At 38.5% G+C, this 22,529-nt stretch overlaps 1 protein-coding gene across 3 annotated transcripts in view; it reads right to left on the bottom strand.

Moving 5' to 3' along the window:
* The window catches only part of NUDT14 (nudix hydrolase 14), a 61,811-nt gene that overhangs the window by 5,606 nt on the left and 33,676 nt on the right, over positions 1 to 22,529 (bottom strand). For all 3 annotated transcript variants that reach the window (XM_057416102.1, XM_057416104.1, XM_057416103.1), the window contains 2 exons: positions 10,969 to 11,033; positions 5,422 to 5,659 (listed from right to left, as the gene is read on the bottom strand). In XM_057416102.1, coding sequence (XP_057272085.1) covers positions 5,422 to 5,659; positions 10,969 to 11,033 — 303 coding nt within the window. The remainder of the gene's footprint in view (positions 1 to 5,421; positions 5,660 to 10,968; positions 11,034 to 22,529) is intronic.

Below are 22,529 nucleotides of genomic sequence, written 5' to 3'. Positions count from 1 at the left end.
CATACCTTAGTTCATAAACATAAAGATACATTACATGTGTATTTTTTATCACAAGGGGTAAAAGTATCTTACTGCTCTAAAAAAAAGATTTAGTAGAGCCTAAAAGCCACAAGCGAGATTGATTCCACCTTAAACGCTTGCTGATGCTCAGTAACAGTGAGCTTCTTCCTCAAACTGAGAGCATGAGCACGTGTGTGTGCATGCACATGTGCACATTTGTAAACAGGGCTGAAATTCAAAGCATGTGCTCAAGATTAGCTTTGCTTTCTCCTCATCTCTGGGTGCTCATCTGTGACAACCAATTACTACATAATTATTACCTTTCTAATTTGAAGGAACAAACATGCATTAGAAAATAAACACTATCTTATACTCTATTTCTCTGCTAAAACATGGGGAGGAAGTAAATTGACTTATCATTGTGAAGCTTTACCAGTTTAACTCAGATTTTTGACAGACAGTAATTAAAAGCTAAATTTCTCTTAATTTCTTAATATTTAAGAAATATAAAATCTAGAAACAATCAACACTTTCCTGTTCCTGTCAACACATAAATAAATTTTTTGGTTTTAATCTGACACAGTTAATGTGAAAAATCATAAATGCAATATCCTTTTATCAGATTTAAGCCATCTGGGTGCAGAATTTGGGTATACAGCAAATACATAATTCATGTTTATAAGTAAATGCGTCACAAATCTCTGCTATTTATACTGAAATCAAGGTCTATTTAGGCATGAAACATGTAAACTGATGAACAGTGACATGCAGCTACTATTGTCACTTCTCAGGACCTTTGTACAGTTCTGACGTTATAAGCAGCAGGTGCAGGAAAAAAGCAGAGAAGTAATTAACATAAAATTATATTACATTATGCCATCACCCAACAGGTGTACTAGCAGGTGATCTTTCTAATTATAATGCACTCCAACATTTTCAAGGCTATTATTCCTTCTGCATAAAAACCTGTGAATACAAACCATTTTTACCTCATTGCACTAAGGCTAATAGCCACAGCACAGTAATTGGAACATCCAGTATTAATTCTCTGAATGCTCTTCTTTGTTGTATACTTTTTGGGAGAAAAAAAATTAAATGTAGGTAAGTACCTATGTTAGGCTCTTAAACTAATCCATCTGACTTATTTTTGCAGTGGGGTTGAGAACCTCCAGCTCCTGTTGTATTCGATTCATAGCCAAGAGTTTATTAGAATCTCTGGGAATAAATAAAGACGCAATGAAGGGAAAAGGAAGTTGAACCGGAAGCTCTGGTTCAGTGTTAGCCTGATGCTCTCAGGTGTTATTCAAATTCAAATAAATTTGCAAATACTCCTAAAGATGACCAAAAAAAATCCTGTAAGTTGCAATGGCAATAAGAACACCTTTAACAGCAACAACAACAGACTTCCCTGCCCCTGTCTGTAAGGAATCAATTCTCAAGAAAGATAGCCAGAAGTACTTCAACCTCAGAAACCAACAGTTGAACCTCACATGGAATTCAAATTGAAACCTGCTGGGATATCATGAGAGACAGAAAGTTTGCCTTATCTGATATACGAGTAAATCCAAAATTTTTCATTAATAAAATTTTGCAGTTAGGGAAAAACAAAACAAAACACGGAAGCAAGCTCAGAGAATTCTTCTAGAGCTTTTAAAAGTTAACAATTTAACTGGCAACAGTTTTCATGAAACATCGGTTTACAATTATACTACTATAATATTAGCTTCATTTCATTATTGAGCTGAATAGTTTCTTTACACCTGTCACCCATCTACCATCTTTGCTATTTTTGACTGAAGCCATACATGCAGCTGATGAGAACGCAACAACACATCGGTAGGCATCAAAACTTTCAGTAAGCCTCCAAAAGCAGATTAGCTGCTGCCAGAAGAGAAACCAAACTTTTCATAATACCAAAATGAGTTTATTTATTGCATGCCAAGCACAAAAATAGCGATTTGTATAGGCATGATGACAGGAGGAAACTCACCACACAGGTTGAAAACAATATAGATTATTTGTTTTTCAGACTGATCCTGCTTCTCTACACAGCAAAATGAACCACTTGCATTTAAATTCACCTTCTGACTGGCATTTTTCTTTAATAGGAGCAGATATTTCTTATTCTTCAAAATGTGGTTCCTCTGGCCTCCTGCATTCAAATTCCTCATAATATGTTTCTCTTTCTCATTGTTTGCCCCCAGTTCATTCTCCTTCACTCACCCATGCCACACTGTCCTCCTGCTGCTGGAACAACTTGCTCCAAACACCCTTACTCAACTAGTGTAAAATCCCCAACCCCTAGCTTCTTTCCTGAAGATCTGCTCCCTGAAGATCTCCTGAATTGCTTTCCTGAAGATCTCTTGAAGATCACTCCGAGATCTGCTTAATTCAGTACCTCACTTCTAACTGATGAGTGTCATGTCACAGGAGCTTTTACAGAGCTTAAGAATGAGGTCCAATGCCTTATTTGTACGTGCTGTTGAAATACCTGTAGCAGTATTGAGGTTAACCTTTTCTGGTTAACTGAGATAATTAAAAAAAAATTCCCCCAAAATCACTGCTGCAGGCCCTGATAATAAATAAGAATAACTAAATGCTATCATTTTCAGATTACCTCTGATCGTTACTGTTCCCACTGCTTGAGAACAAAGTTCTGTCTGAATACAGTCTCTTTCCTCATTTCAATAAAGAGAATTCTTCTCCACCACAATGCATGTACTCCCCTCAAGTCCATTTAGTTTTCTCAGCTCATGTTTTTTTTCTCTTCATTGTGCCTTCATCTCTTCTTCCTCTTTTTCTACTTGACAATTTTCTAGCCTATTCCCTCTCCCCCCAGTTCAAGTTCTCCCTACACATTGTCCATGCCCTCCCCTTCTTAACCCATTAGCCACAGAACTGTACTGACCTCTCTAGCCAAAACCATTTCTCTCTTTACACTGGATGTGTCTTCTGCATTCCATGTCCTTCTGTCAGTTCTAGCTCAAGTCCTGCTTTTATTTCCTTCTTGTGACAATGATTCCAGAAAGGGGTGTCATTAGAAATACAAGACAACACTCTGCTTTCAGAGCAAAGCGTGTGACAACACCAAAACCCTGGTTTGTATGAAAGCCATTTCACTGTGCACACAACTCTGAGGTTTTATCTAAAAAAGCCTAATAGACCTAACTTAGTAATTATTAATTCTAATTATCTAAATGCTTTAATGTGGTTTTATTTGCATCAAGAAAGGAACAACAGCTATCAGATTTTTTGGGAATATATCAAGTGCAGTCAAACTAATAACAGCAATAATAGTGTGGATAAGGGTAGCACCACAAACAATACAACCTCAGTTTATCAAGGCTTTGAATACTAACCCATGTGACAGTTTCATTAAGAAACTAGGATATCGAGATGTACTTAAAAATCAAAACTAGTATGAAAATGGTACTCATGGAATGGATATCAGTGTTCAGTTTCCAATTGGAAATACAAACTAAATAGGGATTCCACTAGGGACCACCCTCCATTCAATTTAAATGAGCATTTTGCTTTAGGACAAAAACTAGGATGCAATTCAGCAAAGGCAAGTTCAAGGCTCTGTGTTCAGGCAACAGTAATGAACAGCACAAATACAGGCAGCAGGTGAATGACAATGCAGTACTGCTGTAGAAATTAGTTTTGAGACAGGGGAGGCAAAGAGGGAGCAAAAAAGGGAAATTTAGGGAAGAACATGAGGAAAAGCTTGCCAGTCTTTGGCTAAAGGAAGATGAACAGGACACTCCTAATAGAAACATTTTAGTAAACATTTAGAATAAAAATCTAATCTAATACAGATTATTCTTAATACTTCCTGTATTCCTTTCACAGGAAATCTGGCTTCTTTTGTAAGAAACTGTAAAATACCATCTTTGAGGCTTCAAACTTTCATATTAACCTAGAAAAGTAAATACAATAGAGGCCCTTCTGACTTCAGCATAGATCTCTATGGGCAGAAAGCTATGCCCTGATAGACAAAGCAGGATTGGGCGATTAACATACTAAGTGCCCTTTCCATGGATCTCAACAGAGAAAACTCCCATTGTGTACTCTCTTTGCAAGTCTGCACAATTAAAAAAAGGGCAACTGAAAAGAACAACCACCTGTAAGATACAAAGACATTTATCAACCAAACAACATACAGTCTTAGCCAGATGTAAAATATTAATGTTGAGACAAACTTCTACACTGAAGCAAGACTTCTACAGACACAGAAATCATATTCTACTTTTCCTGTTTTGTGTTTCTATACATATACATGTATATATATGTATATATGTCTATATCTGCATGCTATATCCTGTCAGTGTCACCCAAACTGTGAAATTCTATAGGCAGCTTCTGCTCATAAATCTAGAAAGCACTTTTTCTGTCAGTAGAACAAACCCTTAATCTAGTTTCAAGGAGTCATAAAAGATAGCTCCTGTGATTCACCCCCTCCCCTCAACAGAAGCAATGCTTGCTAATCCAGCAGGAAATAACATTTGCCAGGATTGACAGCTGTGGATTTGTATTCAATTCTCAAATTAAAAACCAATGACAGGGCCTAGTTCAATGGAGATGTCAAGCAAAATAAAGAAAGTAAAGAACCTGCTGCTTTCTCTGTAAAATACAAACATACATACATTTTGGGTAACAATACTAAAATCTGGAAAGGAGATATAATGGGATTAAGGCTCTTTGCAAATTTTCCCTTGAGGTTTTCTTGGTTTTTGTGGTTTTTTTTTACCCCTACAGTAACTCATATTTTGTATTTTTACATATTAAATTTTCCTCTTACTCCTAGTCTATGTTTTGAAACATGTTAGAATCCATTTCAAGAACTATTTGAAACCCTGCAAAAAAAATGGTGTAAAATTTTTCATAGTCAAATCAGCAAAGTCCTCATATATAACGTTATAGTCCAATCTGAAGAAGGCTTAATTACAGCTCAAATATTATGAAGAGATCTAATGGCACAAGTTCTCATGCTTCTGCAAAACTGCATTAATGGTAAATCAAGAGTCCATCTTAGGCAGTTTCTATTATTAAATCAGAAAAATAAGAATCAGAGATGGAAAACACCTGGCACAGTAAAGACAGCCTGTTTTTTAGTGCTGTAACAAACTGCTCTGAAGAGCCCAATGCAACTTTACCAGTTCTAATAGTCTTTGGAATAAATCACAATAGTATCATTCTTCCTGTGAATTCAATCCCATAATTATGAGGTTATAATTCCTTAAATCTCTGTAAACACTCCTCTCACTTGCTGAAAATTATACCTTTCACATACTTTCAGATGTCCATGTTCCTCCAACACATAGCTTAAATAAGGGAACAGGGAACATTAATTTACCTTCAGGACACTTCAGCAATCTGTGAAACAACAAAATGCAACATGTTTAACTTACTGCTATTTACCTGTAAGAAGTGATTTTCCTTAGGTCTGTAACAGCAACATGATAGCCACATTCTTCTAAGACTTCCTCACATGCAATTTCTTCTAAAGAAAGGTCTGGTTTGTCAACAATGCCAGAGCAGAGTTCATAGGTCACTCCTACTGCAGCAGGTAAGGGATCCTCTAGACGAGAGAAGCTCTCATTGTCCTGATTCTGAAAAAGTTGAGGATGATGCTTTTCTACTTCACACATGTAAACAGCTGAAAAAAAAAAAATAAAAAAATTACCCAAAAAAACCCCAAACAAACAAACAAACAACAAAAAAACCCACCACACAGAAGAAAAAGAAAGGGGGGGAGTGTTAGGTTATTCATATTAAACAGAAAAAAAGACGGTACATGCATTTTGCCTGGAAATTTATAACCATCAGCGTACTTGAGAGTAATAAGGAATTCAGTTGTGTTATCTGTTAAAGTTATGACATAGGGAAATTGCAATTTTAGAGAACAAAGGTTCGCTTGCAATGTCTGTAAAATTATTCTTTAAACTCTATTTGTGCTTAGGTCATTTGGAATGAATTCATGAACACTTTAAAATAAATAGAAATAAAAAAAAGGAAGCTAGTTCATCCAAGAAATCTACATCCCAGAAGTGCCATACAGCTTCCATTTGTTGGGCAACGCGGGTATAAGGATTTAATTTAAACTATGCAGTTATCTTGCAGGGAAGTTGGTTGTACCATGTGCACAATGATGAGCCTTTCAGCCTGTCAACTCAGCTGTTATTTAGAAAGGGTATGAAAAGCATGTATGTTTGTTTGAAAAAAAAAAAAATCCCTTTTGAACATACAGCTCCTTGCAGAGATTCCTGCATGGAGGCTAAGAAAGACTTCTTGAATTAATCTACAAACAGCTGCCACTGTAATGCACTCCTAAAGAAAGTGCAAATGCCAGATTTTAGTCCTTATTTAAGCAAAACCTCTCACTGATGTCAACAGAAATTTTGCCTGGGAACTGTAGGACTGAATCACTACTGGCAATTTCAGATCACTGTAACTTTAACTTGCTGATATAATCCCACTTGTTTCTTTGAAATTTCCTCATGTCTATCCCTTGCTTTCCATGAAAAGCTACCACAAGGATGTTATAAAACAACCTTAGTAAAACTACTTAAAATTTTAAATTATTTTTCTTCCATTAATGTAGTTTACATGCCTATTTCATATACACATAACACGGTTTTTCAATGAGCATATCTTTTAAGGAAGGCTCCTATGAGGTTGCACCGGAGCTTTCTCTTCTTCAAGCTGGACAACTCAGCCTGTCTCCATAGGAGAGGTGCTTCAGCTCCCTGATCATTTTTGTTGCACTCTTTCAGACTAGCACCAACAAGTTCACATCATTCTTATGCTGGGGGCCCCACAGCTGGATGCAGTACTGCAGGGGGGGTCTCACGAGAGCAGAGATGAGGGGAGATCGCCTCCCTCAACCTACTGGTCTCGCTACTGGTTTCTTACTTGAAAGACATGACTAGAGCTTAGTTTTTTTTTTTAAATGCAGCATGAAGGCAGGGAAAAAAAAATTTAATAATTCCATGCAGACTCTGAGGGACAGGTCCTTGATAGGTGTCAACTGTCATTATTCCAAAAACTTCTAAAAGCTATGACAACTACCAAAATGACAACTGCCTCCAAGATACTTCTATGAGCCAAATACTCTTAAGGTTTTATTGCTTTTTTATTACTGACATATCCATATCAGTAAATACAAACAAGAACAAGACATGCATCATGCTAAAGGACTTGGACAACAAAACATGATGCAGGTAAGAGTGTGGCATACAGAAATACGAAACTGTGATTGAAGTTAACTCTCTGTTACAAGTCTGTTGAATCCCTAAAACCAATCCTGTCATTCCAGCAGACACCTGCTGTTCTTCTTTTCCCTCAGCGTAACTGGGCTCCACATAGAGCAAAACCTGCATTCTCAGTAGGACCTAATCCAGAAGTCCTCTTCAGAGCAAACTCCTATAATATGCCAACATTTAAAGCCCAGCAACAGCTTTTCTCTGTAGATAAGGAAGAAAAGAAGAAGCACCAGCCACTTCCATAAGAGTCTAAATACCAGAGCATTCACCAAGGAGTTGAAGTATGAATTCAATATGATGACGGTCGCAAAGGTTCAAACAGTTTACCTCTCACAGATAAGCAAAGCCTAGAAAACCAAGCTCCCTGGTAGGGAACAGAGAAGACTGCACAAATGATGCACCAAGGGAAATAAGTACTGGATGGAAAAGCAGTCTGTGGCTTATTGACTAGAGCACACTCTTTGGACAGAAACCTGAAACTCTTCTCTTCCTCATCACAGGTTGTCAGCCTATTGCAAATGCACAGAGTGTGTGGAGAGCAGAAATTAGAAGTAAGAGCTCAGCTCCCAGCACAGTCACCCACCCCTGTCTGATTGCCTTCTTGCCTCCTGATGGCTTATGCTACTTTGGTCAGAAACTGCCAGTTCATCATCACCGGCATGTCTCCTCCATCGTCAGACAGACACATAGGATGAGCAACAGCACAGTTATGACTCAACCAACCTCCTAGTACACATTAAATATCTTGACTCATTACCCTAGAGCCACTCAACTGCAAGAAGTCTCAGAGTGGAAACTCCAGTGGAATTGATGTACTTGCCTGCCTTTCTGCAAAGCTGAGACAAAGGATACATGGCTCAACCAAACTCATCAAATAAGATCGTAATGGTTATTCAAAGCAGCCTTGTTAGATGACTCAGACAGGGACTTGTTTGCTATCCCTTAAGATAAGTGAACAACAGTACGGACTGAGGGGCTGATGAGGTTTAGCTGACTGGGGAATGTGCTAGCCTTTCTTTAAACTTCTGATTTCTGTTTGATTGGAAACAGTATTTCATACCTCTTGAAAGAGAACATGGCTTATGACTCAAGTCTTTGATACAGCACATTTTAAATCAATGCAAAATAAACCATCACAATCCATTGAAAAGTCATTGTGCTTACAGTGAAAAAACCTATGCACATGTTTACAGGAACTAACCCCAGCCTTTCCCAGGAACCTATTATTTTATTTGAAAATGTACGGCAATCGACAACCAAAATGAGCAGTGCTCAAGACCTTTGTAATCAGTCATGGGTGAAGAGCTAATACGGAAACTACTGAAGTATACATGTAATTTGTTTCATAGAATTGTAGAATAGTTAGGGTTGGAAGGGACCTTAACATCATCCAGTTCCAACCCCACTGCCACCTCAAACTAAACCATGTCACCCAGGGCTTTGTCCAGCCTGGCCTTGAACACTGCCAGGGATGGAGCATTCACAACCTCCTTGGGCAACCCATTCCAGTGCCTCACAACCCTTACAGTAAAGAACTTCCTCCTGTGTAGCCAGCAGGGTCAGGGAAGTGATTCTCCCCCTGTACTTGGCACGGGTGAGGCTGCACCTCAAATCCTGTATTCAGTTCTGGGCACCTCAGTACAAGAGAGACACTGAGATGCTTGAGCAGGTCCAGAGAAGGGCAATGGAGCTGGTGATGAAGGGTCTGGATCACAAGTCTGATGAGGAACAGCTGAGGGAACTGGGGTTGTTTAGTCTGGAGAAGAGAAGGCTCAGGGGGGATCTTGTTCTCTACAACTGCCTGAAAGGAGGTTGTAGTGAGGTGGAGACAGGACAAGAGGTTACAGCCTCAAGCTGTGCCAGGGGAAGTTTAGATTGGGTTTTAGGAAAAACTTCTTCACAGAGAAGGTGCTCAGGCATTGGAACAGGCTGCCCAGGACAGTGGTGGAATCACAGTCCCTGGAAGTGTTCAAAACTGTGTAGATGAGGCCCTCAGCGATATGGTTTAGTAGTGGTCTTGGCAGTCCTGGGGTAAGGGTTGGATGTGATGACCTTAAAGGTCTTTTCCAACCTAGCTGACTCTATGATTCTATGATCTAAGTCCACAGTGCACTGAAGAATATGGTCCTGTCTGCCCCACTCTGATTGGGTGCTCCTGCCACCCCTCAAGCCAGCATGAACTTTTTCAGGCCAGTCTGATAAGCCGCCTCATCCTCAACATTTCTGTTTGCAGCCATGTAAGAGCTCTGCTGAGGCTACACAAGAGGTGGTGCTGTCAAAGGGAATGGAGTGGGAATGTACATACAGGGAGGGATGAATTCTTTTACAAGCTGCACAGACTTCAATGGGAAAACAGTATTGTTATACCTCACCTTAAGGAAAGGCAAGCACATACGTCAACCCGCACATGTGTGGAGGACGTGCCTGGTAGAGCGAGTGGCAGCTGTATGGTCACAAGTAATGAGCTATTGCTTTCCTGGTGAGACCCTGATAGCAGCCAGCAATGAGAAAAGTCTCAGCCTTTATTTTTGCTTTGTGGAACGTGCACCAGGGCAGACAATAATCATGGAATGGCAATATAATTATAGTGATGTGAGTAGTGTCAGGGCATGGTTATGATAACTAAACTGCTATGGGGTGTCCAACTGACCACTGTCCCTCTGGCCAGGTTTCTGGGCAGCTCAAGCCTCTGGAACGGTTTAACTCCAAGAACAGTCTAGTCTTTTGAGGCAGATCTAACACTTTCATATGGATGATGTAATGAAGATGTTGCTGTTCAGCATATATGCATACATACATATGCACATATATGAAGGCTTCTGCCTAAGATAGCCTCAAAGACAGCAACAGCTATATGAGCCATTTTATTCAGCTGGCAAATAAAAAGACATTGGATTTGTGATAAACAAACGCACGCTTTATAATAGTCAATATAGTGCTTCATGGGAAGTATGGACTGTCAGTATAACAGTGCCGCACAACACTGAAAAGCCTGGCAGTAACTGTCAGTAGACAAGGACAGCATGACAGCACCCTAGAAAGTTTCCCATAAAGTCTACCATGAACAGTCTTGAAATGGTCTCTTAGCAACAGTCAGTGAAATATATTCTGATATTTTTAGTTAACATGCGAAGAATATGAATTTAACTTTTAACTTCCAGAAATTAAATATTGCTTTGAATTAAAATAACTGATGAAAAACTTAGGAAAAAATAATAGCATGCTAACCAAAATTCATAATAATAACTGGTAAAATGAACCTGCCCACGTATACATAATGATGAAAAGCAAAGAGTCCTGAATTTCCCTCGTTATAAATTCCCAAGTATACAATGCGCAACAACAAGCTTAAAAAAAAGAAAAAAGGAAGAATAATTGTGCTTCTGCACATTACTAAATACTAGATAGGTCAGAAAGGAACTTCAAATAAAAGCATATGTATTGATATTTGTAATTTCACCCAGAAGATGACAATGACTAGCCCAAAAGAAGAATTTAAGGCCAGCCTGATCATTTATTTCATCTGTAATGGAAATTTCCCTGGTTAGAAATTCTGACCAACTGAAAGGGGTGGGCTATCATACAAAGAAATGCAATATAGAACAAAGATCTTATCACCACAGATGCACCAACTTTTAACTGCTAAACCCTTAAAAGCTTGCTTCGCTAGAGAGCAAAAGTAAATCTAAAAAAAGAGGATTACCTGGGCGGAACTGCTTCACCAGAACAAAGCACTGCCGAGAAGTATTAAAGATCAGGATTGACACACTGAGAAAGAAGGTAAAAAAAAAAAAAGATCAATGCTTTATGAAGGATTAATGCAGAACTATTTAACTTACCTTGTGAATTTAACTACATAAATATATAGAAGATTCATTACTAAAGCCACAATGCTACAAAACCCTTGTTAAAAAGCCATCAAGAGTGATATATAATGGGTCGTGTTCCCAAAGCCCCTGAGAATTTACCCAAAATTAAGTCACTTAGGACCAAAATGGTCTCCTGCCATGCAAAGTAACCCTGCCACCAATCAATTCCTTCTCCCCAACAGAATAACAAAAAAAAAAAGAAAAAATAGATAAACTCCAGGAATGTTGCTCCTAGGTAGTAATAATAAGGAAAAAAAATATTACAAATAGCATTTTCTTTCCTTATATCAGTCCCAGATTAAATTTTGGAGCCAAAAACTTCTGTATAAGCAGAGTGCCTCCTGTATTTGGATATTTGCTGAGCATGGACCTTAAAACAGACACCATCCAAGTCCAATTTTGTACAAAATTAAACCAGAAACAGTTGCAACTGCTACCACACTCAATGGCTTAAAAATAACATTTCAGTCTTTGCCCTGTCCTCTTTGATTGTTTGAGATACATGTCCTAGGGAAACCTGACAGTTTTTGAGTAACTGGTGATGTCATCTACCTGGACTTGTGCAAAGCATTCGACACTGTCCCACACGACATCCTTGTCTCTAAATTGGAGCGATATCAATTTGATGGATGGACCACTCGGTGGATAAAGAACTGGCTGGATGGCTGCATGCAAGGAGTTGTGGTCAATGGCTCAATGTCCAGCTGGAGACCAGTAACGAGTGGTGTCCTTCAGGGATTGGTGTTGGGACCAGTCTTATTTAACATCTTCGTCGCTGACATGGACAGTGGGATTGAGTGCGCCCTCAGCAAGTTTGCTGATGACACCAAGCTGTGTGGTTCGGTTGATACGCTGGAGGGAAGGAATGCCATCCAGAGGGACCTTGACACGCTTGTGAGGTGGGCTGATGCCAACCTCATGAGGTTTAACCATGACAAGTGCAAGGTCCTACACCTGGGTGGGAGCAATCCCAGGCACAGCTACAGGTTGGGCAGAGAAGAGATTCAGAGCAGCCCCCCGGAGAAGGACTTGGGGGTGTTGGTGGATGAGAAAATGAACATGAGCTGGCTTCAGTGTGCGCTTGCAGCCCAGAAAGCCAACTGTATCCTGGGCTGCATCAAAAGGAGCGTGACCAGCAGGTCAAAGGAGGTGATCCTGAACCTCTACTCTGCCCTTGTGAGACCTCACTTGGAGTATTGTGTGCAGTTCTGGTGTCCTCAACATAAAAAGGACATGGAACTGTTGGAACAAGTCCAGAGGAGGGCCACGAGGATGATCAGGGGACTGGAGCACCTCCCGTATGAAGACAGGCTGAGGAAGTTGGAGCTGTTCAGCCTGGAGAAGAGAAGGCTGCATGGAGACCTCATAGCAGCCTTCCAGTATCTGAAGGGGGCCTATAGGGATGCTGGAGAGGGACTCTTCATTAGGGACTGTAGTGACAGGACAAGGGGTAATGGGTTAAAACTTAAACAGGGGAAGTTTAGGTTGGATATAAGGAGGAAATTCTTTCCTGTTAGGGTGGTGAGGCATGGGAATAGGTTGCCCAGGGAGGTTGTGAATGCTCCATCCCTGGCAGTGTTCAAGGCCAGGTTGGACGAGGCCTTGGGTGATATGATTTAGCATAAGGTGTCCCTGCCCACGGCAGGGGGGTTGGAACTAGATGATCTTAAGGTCCTTTCCAACCCTAACGATTCTATGATTCTATGATTCTGTGCTCTGAAAGTATGGAATACTGATGTTCTCTGCTCACTTTAAAAGTACACTCAGAATTTACTAGCTAAAAAAATGCAGACAAAAGTCTCTCTCCTTAGTTGGCAGCCCATTAAAACCTGCAAAAATAAGTGTACATTGTGCTCCTTACCATTTTAGTATTCTCTCATTTGTCATGCCTGCCTCACTGTATGCAACTGGAAAGTTAATTCGTTATTCTATGAATTCTACAATAGATGAGACCAACAATGGCGTATTTGCAGAGTTGAGTCAAACTTTCAACTTCCCTTTTAAAGGAGCTGTATATTTATTTTCACTATTTGACTTAATAATGAAATCTCAAGCTGCCAGAGAAACTGCTATTTGATGATAATTAAAAATAATGTTAATGTTTATTGTAACAATATATAAAAACCAAAACAGAAGGGAAAATTCCAGATGTTAACATTTATATTCATGGTTGCTACTCTAAGAGACCTGTACTGCATACTGATGGCTTCCTGCCCAGGAGATGTCATTTGCAGGCAATTTTAAAGCAGAGATTTTAGCCTTCAGAGAGGCTGGCAGAGAACATTCACTCTGTTTACTGGCATGGGGGTTCTTTCTGACCTAACGGTAGACTATCTGGGAGTTAGAAAGAAATTAAATTATACCACAGCCTACAATGTTCTTTCCCCCCCCACTTTGCATGACTGTTCTTCTCCCTAAAGCAGTACTGTCTGAGTGTAGACATTTCACTAAATAGAAGGGGAAAAGGAATTAACTGCTACTGAACCTTTGTTTTTTGCCTATAGGCCTAAGAATCTGCACTGCCTGAAACTGGAACCAGCAGTAGTCTAAAACTGAGATTAAAGAGAACAGTGGGAACTTCATGAAGCATACAGTTGCCCTTTACCTTTCTTTAAATCCAGCCCCAATCTTTCACTTGGCTTGCCCTCTTCAGCACGTCTCATTAAATAACTCCTATCAACTCATTAAAAGTGGCTCAGCTATTAGACATTATTTTTTTCCTAAGAGTCAATCATTTGAGATTTTTACGGAACAGATGGGAAAACTAAAAACAATCTGTCAGAACTAAGGAACAAGATCAAATTAAGCTGGAAAGGAGTAGCAGCAAGTTATTACAATTGTCTGCTTCTCACACCATCTTGAGATGAGAGGGTACAGATAAGGCACAAATCTGTAGAACTTTCTATTTAATTACTTTTAATTTTCTGAGAGACTGACAAACGATTTTGAACATAAATTTACATTTTTTAACAAACCACAACACACAAGTTCTAATATTTCCTGTCAGAGCTGGAAAGTCATGGAGGAGAACGTTCAGAGTTACACCTTCTTAAAAGGACTGTGACATTATGTATGCCACTTGATATTTCCTATTCCACAAGAAACAATAGAACATGAAATATTTCCACAGGTCCCTAGGTCTGTAACTTCTGAAAACCCATCTGAAGCTGCATTCAGGACAGTTGTTTGGGTATAACAGAAAGTTAGGGCAAGACTGTTTAATTGATCTAGAGTGGATGAAACCCTAAGCTACTGCTTTGAATGGGTTTCCTTATTGCTGCAACAATGCAAACAGGTTCAGCTGTTTGGTCTGGCCTGTAAGATAAGAAAACTATCTTCTGGAGTATTAAATCATCATACAAAGAATTCACTAAACATTATTTTAAGATTATTATTATTTTAAGATTATTTATTATTATATTTTGCATATGATATTAAAAAGGACTACTACAAAAGCAGAGTTCCAAATACATCTTTTGGTGACCACAGCACAGGATATTACAAGGGTACTTGAAGTTTCAAGGCAATTCCCTTTAAAACATTACAACCAAATCTATTTTAGATTATTATATATGCATCTATAAGCTTTAAAGTAGTAACTAAAGATTAAACATATAAAATAAAACCCCAAAAGATTCACAATGACTTTTGGGAACATCTCCACAAATAAAAGATATAGAAGATAAACAAAGCCTAAGCTGTATGCTGGAAAAAATCACAGAACCAGCAGAACAGAAAAAAAAGCCCAACCAAACTTCCTAAAAAAGGCAGGAATCCTAGACAAGAATTTAGTCTGAAATGGACATCAAAGTGCTGATGTAGCAACAGGCTTCATATGCCCACATCCCAAAGAGGAGCACAAGACCACTTTTTTGCTATTTTCTCAGAAAGGAAAAGAATACTCAGAAATAAAAGGCTCATGATGGATCCAAAACTTGCCTCCATGCCTTAAAAACAAACTTAAACACATCTGCACAAATTAAACAATCTCACAGCTTAGACCTGACCTTTTATTTTTGGGTGGCAGATAATTACTTTTTACCACATTGCACAGTTGTACCTCTTTGCTGGCTATTCCTCTGGCAGCTGACACAGGAAAACTGCTGGTGTAAAAGCAGAGGTCATCAATACAAATGCAAAGTAATCGAGCCATAGACGTGCAGCTGCGACTCAACAAGCACATGGCACAACTGCTGCATGCAGGTATCACATTCGCTACCTGCCACTGCCAGTGGGCTTGCTGCCTCGGCAGGTAAGAGGTGGCTGAGAAGAAAACTCTTCAAACTGTGCTCTATGTGTTGTTTCAGAGCTATAATTTGTTTCTGTGAGACACAGATCAACTCAGACCAATGAAGGAGACTTAACTCCTCCACACTGTATATGCTAGTGGCTGCTTCAGGGACCACAACCAAACAGCAAAGTAACATATGAGATGACAGAGGTTTGTCCAGCGTCTTCCAAAGTTGGTGAAAATCACAGGTCTGCTTAGCCTTCAGCAAACCCCTCCTTGGCTTCCCCCTACAGTAACTCTCACTCACTTTATACATAAAATAAATTACCACTCTAATTACAGGAGACATTTTCCCAAAGTGAGCAGTCATGTAAACAGGTTACTGTGCAATAATGTAGAATACTGTTCCTTCTGTAAATACAGGGACAATTACAGTAGCCTTAAAATATTTTAAGACAGGCATGTACCTAAAATGTCAGCAAGATGTATCTACAAAGATGAGCTAATCTGTACTTGAGCTTTTATTGTACTAAAGTTTGCAGTTAAAAGTGTGTTTGGTCTTGGTATCTATCACAGTGTTTTCTTAAAGGGATTCCAACTCTTCAGTCAAGGATCTCACGTACCACTTAACCATTTAAACTTCAAAGAAAACCCTGACTGAAATAGGTATTAGGATTCTCTAATGGGTATTTGGCTTCTCTAAAATGTCTAAGTCAGTGTGCAGAAATTACATACAACTGACCCATGGACTCTTGCAACACAGGAGTCCAGAATCTTAACTCCTCCCCTACCTTTAAGATTCTCATTGAAAGAAAAGATATCCACCTGAATACAACCTTTGCAGTTGTAAACACCTCTTATAAGAGTTTAGAAAATTACTCTGTTGTGTTCTATTGGCCTAGAAAACTATTTTGACTTCTTTTCCTTCCCCCAACATAGTACAGCTCTGTATTTACTGAACTCAGTAACTGATGCTTTACTACATTCCACCACAGCAGACATTTACACAGAAATACCACTACAACTTCACACACTCAAACCTCAGAAAGGAAGGTCATGTTTCTAAGAGCAATGTAAAAACCGCAGTATCTGACCACACCAGCTATGAGGTAGGGGACAGATGAAAATTGACATCCTGTTAAAAATATTCACACACATATGGATGGATGCAAAAGTTATTTTTTTTTGTTTGCCAAAGCTATAGAAACATGTACTTCTAGAGTTGCAACATTTGCAAGAAGGTTTTTAGGGGGTGGGGATTAGGGTTTTTTGGGTTTGTTTTTGTTTTCTTTTTGTTGTTGGTTTTTTTTTTAAGGTAGAAATGTAATTTAAAGTTGTAGTAAGCAATTTGGCAATTACCCTGATGATTTGTCAGTGGTTGACCTGGGCTACAGTCAATCCACAAGCAACTGCTAACACTTACTAATGGCTTTTCATGAAACAAACTGTTAAAATCCTTTATTAAATAAAGATTGACTTTATTCTTTATTCCTTTATTCTTAGATGTGGCCTTAATGCATACTTTACAAGCGTGAATTTGCAAAATTAAAAAATAATTCTATTAAAAAAAATACTATATAGTAACAGCGAAGAAAAGGACCAGATTCTCATGTGTTTCTGTGAATGAAATAGAGTCTCAAGGCTGGAGATGAGGATTTCTAATTATAATCTTGTACTAATACTATAGTACGCTAAATAACTGATGAGGTAATATGGGCAAAGAAATTAACCTTTCTTTAACCACCATAAGAGCTATTCAGGATCTCCTTGTATCTAGCATGGGCATGCACATGTCACACACAAACTGTGATCAGAATTTAACAGTAGAAGATAAAGCTCCTAAAAAAAGACTGACATTAACATTGAAAGCCAAGGCCCCCCAGCTATTAACCTCAGCCATTTTCACCTACTTTAAAAGGCTTAAATTTATCTCAAAATTAGTTGAAAGTCTGTAATATTGTTTGTGCTTTTACAAATTATAATCTCAGCTCCACAGTGGAGGCTCTAGAAAGTAATGTTATTTGATTAAGAAAAACACAATAGACAAACTAAATCAAAACATCAAAATCCCCCTAACACTGTCAGAGCCTGCAGTAATTCAGTTACCATTTTCAAAGATGACAATGAAAAAAGAATGGTAGATTCCAAAAAAAAAACAAAAAAAAAATGGCATGCAGGAATAAAACCAAAAAATTGATTCAATTGGTTCCCTGGATTCTCAACAAAGGGTATTAGAAATCCCTTTGATACATTGAGAAGAAAATAATCAAATGTAGTGTGCAACCACATAGGTATTTAGAGATTTATTCATCTTGGCAGGAAAGCGTGTGAATATAAAATATACATACAGTATTTTAGCCTATATGGCTCACAAGGTAGAAAATGTCAAGACTTATGACTCATACTAAGGATGCATAGTTATTAATTAAGAAAAATCATTTAGGAGTCCTATAAATATTTTAGCTTTAAAGGATAAAATTGTTTTTCTTCTTGAAGTTATAGGAATTGGGCATTTGTCGCCCACAGAGTGCTGACAAATTAATCTTTCGTATTGTTTTCCATGTTAAGAATACAATTCCAGTCTTTTTAAAATATGAAACACCCCAGATCAGGACTAAAGCATGTTAGTGAACAAGTGTCCTTTTCTTGTTCAAATCAGAAATGACTGTCTTTCAATTTTAAAGTGATAATCAAAAAAAAAACCCCAAAGTTGTCTGAAAGCTAACAATGAAAAGTAATTCCTTGTGAGAAGTCCTCCTTTTGGGGCAGTCTACTTCATCTGAAGTTATTTCAAAGATATTTTTTTTGACCATGAGAAAGAATTGCATGCGGTCCCTGTGTCACTTCTGTATTCAAATTAACCATCTTTTTGAGTTGAACACGTCCCTGAAAACTTCTAATGTGGTATCCAAAGGGCTGTCGTCTTCCTTTTATCAAGCAGCACCTAGTATCTTAACTCAGAGAAAACAGTCCCTTAGTTTTCAGAACAGACATGCAATAAAGCTGTACCCTTTGATTATTCTCCAGGGCAATTCCTTTAGCTTCCCAGAGCTTTAAGTATAATGCAGATAGTCCTGAGATTAAATGTGTGTGCTTGCATAATCTTTACTGGTTCATTTAAGTCTTCCTTCAAAGCATTTTACATTTTTCAAAGGCCAACACCAATCCAATTGGCTATTTAAAATGCAGCCTATTACAAAAGCAAAGCTATAAGCTTCTGACAAACACATTTCAGCCTTTCATACTAATCACATATAAAAGTGGATTTGGCAAAAGATAATTAGAGACTTCTAGAAGACTTCTGTATTCTGATGAAATTTGAACACTTTCTCCAATACAAAATAAATATTAAATACTAAGTAAAACCAGAATAAAGGTGAAACGCATATGCTTAAGAAAATAAATACTACTTTGGAAAAAATCAAAAGGAAGATTGGTTTCAACAGACTGAACTGCAGCAGGAAGTTGTCATGACACCATAAAGCAGGAAGCATTTGTTTGATTAATCATCAGACCAGTGGAAGAGTGAATTAAGCAGTGCTAACAAATCCATACACAGGCACTTTCAAAATACAGTCTCTAATTGTAAAGCAGTAATTTGTACCCAACCAGAGAACATGATGTAAGACTTCTTTGGAATAAACAATCCTCCCAGCACCCTGTTTTCATATAACAAAGAAAAAAATAGAAAGTAAATTCAACAGCAAAATAAATGAGACATCAAAGTACATTGCTCTCAATAACATTCTTTAAGTGTCATATCTTGGCTTGTATCCCAGGATACTCTTGGAAATGACACACTGCATCTCAATGGGATTCTTTCAACAAAATATTTTAATAAATAAATTCAGGTTTTATGCTAACTTATTTGATTAAATAAAGCTCTGTGGGCATTATGTGCAACAGATGTCAGAGCCTGATGGGCTTTTGTTCCAATTCCTAATTATTCATGAAACTGCTGCTTATACGTGCTATCACATAGTAAGACCAATAAATGATCCATCTAAAAGGCGTAAGTATGACTCCATTCTGAAATGCCAAAAATCAAAATTTTAAAACAGTATCAGGTTTCAAGGACAGCTCACAAAATAAAAAGCTTCGTTTGTAAGGGACAAACCAGCAACTTTCTTATCCACCAAAACCCAAATCCTAAGTCAATAACACTGGCTGTTTTTCACATTTTACCTAATTTTCACATTTCTGTTTCAACAACTGTTTCAATAGTTTCTTCTTTTCCAAGATATATTTTCTAAAAATACAGGCACTCTGAACACAGAACATTTCCTAGCTTTCCTAGGTTGATGAGAAACTTAACATGAGCCAGCAGTGTGCGCTTGCAGCCCAGAAAGCCAAGCGTAACCTGGGCTGCATCAAAAGGAACGTGACCAGCAGGTCAAAGGACGTGATCCTGCCCCTCTACTCTGCTCTTGTTAGACCTCACTTGGAGTATTGTGTGCAGTTCTGGTGTCCTCAACATAAAAAGGACATGGAACTGTTGGAACAAGTCCAGAGGAGGGCCAAGAGGATGATCAGGGGACTGGAGCACCTCCTGTATGAAGACAGGCTGAGGAAGTTGGGGCTGTTCAGCCCGGAGAAGAGAAGGCTGCGTGGAGACCTCATAGCAGCCTTCCAGTATCTGAATGAGGCCTACAAGGATGCTGGGGAGGGACTCTTCATTAGGGACTGTAGTAATAGGACAAGGGGTAACGGGTTAAAACTTAAACAGGGGAAGTTTAGATTGGATATAAGGAGGAAATTCTTTCCTGTCAGGGTGGTGAGGCACTGGAATGAGTTGCCCACGGAGGTTGTGAATGCTCCATCCCTGGCGGTGTTCAAGGCAAGGTTGGACAAAACCTTTGTTTAGTGTGAGGTGTCCCTGCCCACGGCAGTGGGGTTGACGGTAGATGATCTTAAGGTCCTTTCCAACCCTAACTATTCTATGATTCTATGATCATTTTTACCAATCCCAAATGCTGACCATGACCATTCTACTGTCTGTAGACCATGTAAAAACTTTTGGCACTCTTCAGACAGATGAGGTCTATTTCAAAACCACCTAGAAGCTGAAGGAAGACTCTTCTTTCAGTGACTATAAGAGATAAACATCCACTTAATTTGTGTATTATTGCAAATACAAAAAAAATGAAATCCTTAAAGTTGCAAAAAATAGAGTTCCTCTAACCCAGATACCAGAAGCCTGTATGTAGAAATTTATGACTAAACAGTCAAAACTCTTATGTAGCTGCTTAGTTTTAAGAATTTTTATGGATTCTATTCTTAAAATTAGGAAACATGAAACTTCCCAATGAAGTAATGCCTTTAATAAAGATTTTATTGCCATTTTACCCTATTCAGTCATCTAGGAGAGAAGAGTTCATATGCTATATGGTGCTTTCATATCACATACTTAAAAAGGTGAGATGAGAATCTGAAAATTTGACTTCTCATTTACTGTTTTTCTCTGATAACTTTACAGCATCAAATAAATTTATTTTTGCTTCATTGCTATGATTTAGATTGGATCCTAAGGTAACAAATTAATAAGACATCTTAAAAGACAGTAAATGCACCTGCAGAATTCCCAGCACGTAAGCAGAGGTTGTCAAGTCTTTGCTTAAAAAGAAAAAAAAACAAAATGAAAACCACACACACACACAAAGAGGATTAGGTCTATTTGCAAATATCATATGCAAACAAATAGTGTATTTACTTACGTTGAAGGAAACTAACAGGATTATATGCTTTTTCCTTCTAATAGCAGGGAAAATACCATCATCCTGATAGCATCCTTGATAGAGAGATATCAAGTCTAGACCTGAGTGTTTTCAATGGCAATTATAAAACATGTCCTCCTAGACTGTCTTATTGCCTATTGATAAAAATGGCTTCTTGGTGTTTAATTTTAAAAATACTTTCCAAATGAGACACCATTTCTTGTTCTGTCATTGATTACTGATGAAATTAAATGATTCTGGCCTGCTTTATAACATACCTTTACATTTTTGTAATAAGTAGTGATTTTTCTCTTCAGTTGTGTTATACTTTGTATGAACATGCCCAGCCATCATTACCTTCTCTCAGCTATTATTTCCCTAAACTTTTCATCATTTTTGTTGTTTGTTGAACTACATCCAGTTTATTTTAAACAGTGAATTATCTCCTGCACTATCTTTGAAGATAACAGAGAAAATTCCACACCATTGACACCCTGGAGGAGACATTACAAAGACAGACAGGGTTTACAGCACAACAGCACATTGTTCCACATACAATACACATGCCACCCAAGAAATAGTTTGGGTTTTTTTACCTATGCAGATGCTAAAAAGCTGTATTCTACCCATTTTAAAGCTACTGTGATTAATTTTTGGTCAAAGGAAGCACCTGAGTTAAATTTTCATGGTGTCTTACAATACACTACAACATACCAGAAAAATACATACGGGATTAAGTTTCCATAAAGCCCAAATGATCTGGCATATGAAATAGGAGAAGAAACTTAATCCACCCCTATAATGCGGTGAGGGCACATGACTTTCACCCTATCTCCATAGCTACCTGCTACAGCCACAGAGCCAGAATAAGCAACCCCAGTTCCCCAAGGCCACTCGCATGGCTCTAGTGACCCATCACCTGGCCAGCTCTGGTGGAGAGGGCCAGGGATGTGGCCAGCTTCAGTGGCCAGGGCTGGGGATGTGGCTGGCTCTTGGCAGTTGCCCAGCAGCAGCATTCCTCGTTACCCCTGGTGCGGCCACACTCCCTGACTTCACCAGTGTGCAGGAGCCAGCACGCGGACAGATAACTTCAGACCACAGAGTGGTTGAGTATATTCATCTTCTGTTCTCAGTCATGTTCATTTTTAACTTGACTTGAGAACTCCATTCTGTTTACTCTCAGCACTTGTACCTTCAGGTGACAGCAAGCTGAGGTGCAGATTTCCTTGGTTTCCTTCACCGTGCAAACTCCTTCCTGACAGAAAACTATACTATCTATCTTTGTAAAAGATAAAGTATAAAACCTCTTTTTACTGAGAAAACAATTAAATTAGGAATTCATTTGTTTCAAATGTGAAATTAATTAATCTTTTTACTTAAAGGAAGTGAATCTTTTGAGGTAAGAATATTATTTTCTCCTTAAGAAAAGACTTATCCAAGTTAGGAGCTA

Source organism: Pezoporus wallicus, unplaced genomic scaffold (assembly GCF_028554395.1).
Source record: "Pezoporus wallicus isolate ANWC-B61680 ecotype Strahan unplaced genomic scaffold, APGP_CSIRO_Pwel_v1 scaffold_2146, whole genome shotgun sequence".
Lineage (NCBI taxonomy): Eukaryota > Metazoa > Chordata > Aves > Psittaciformes > Psittacidae > Pezoporus > Pezoporus wallicus.
This window is presented reverse-complemented; position numbering and strand designations above follow the sequence as displayed.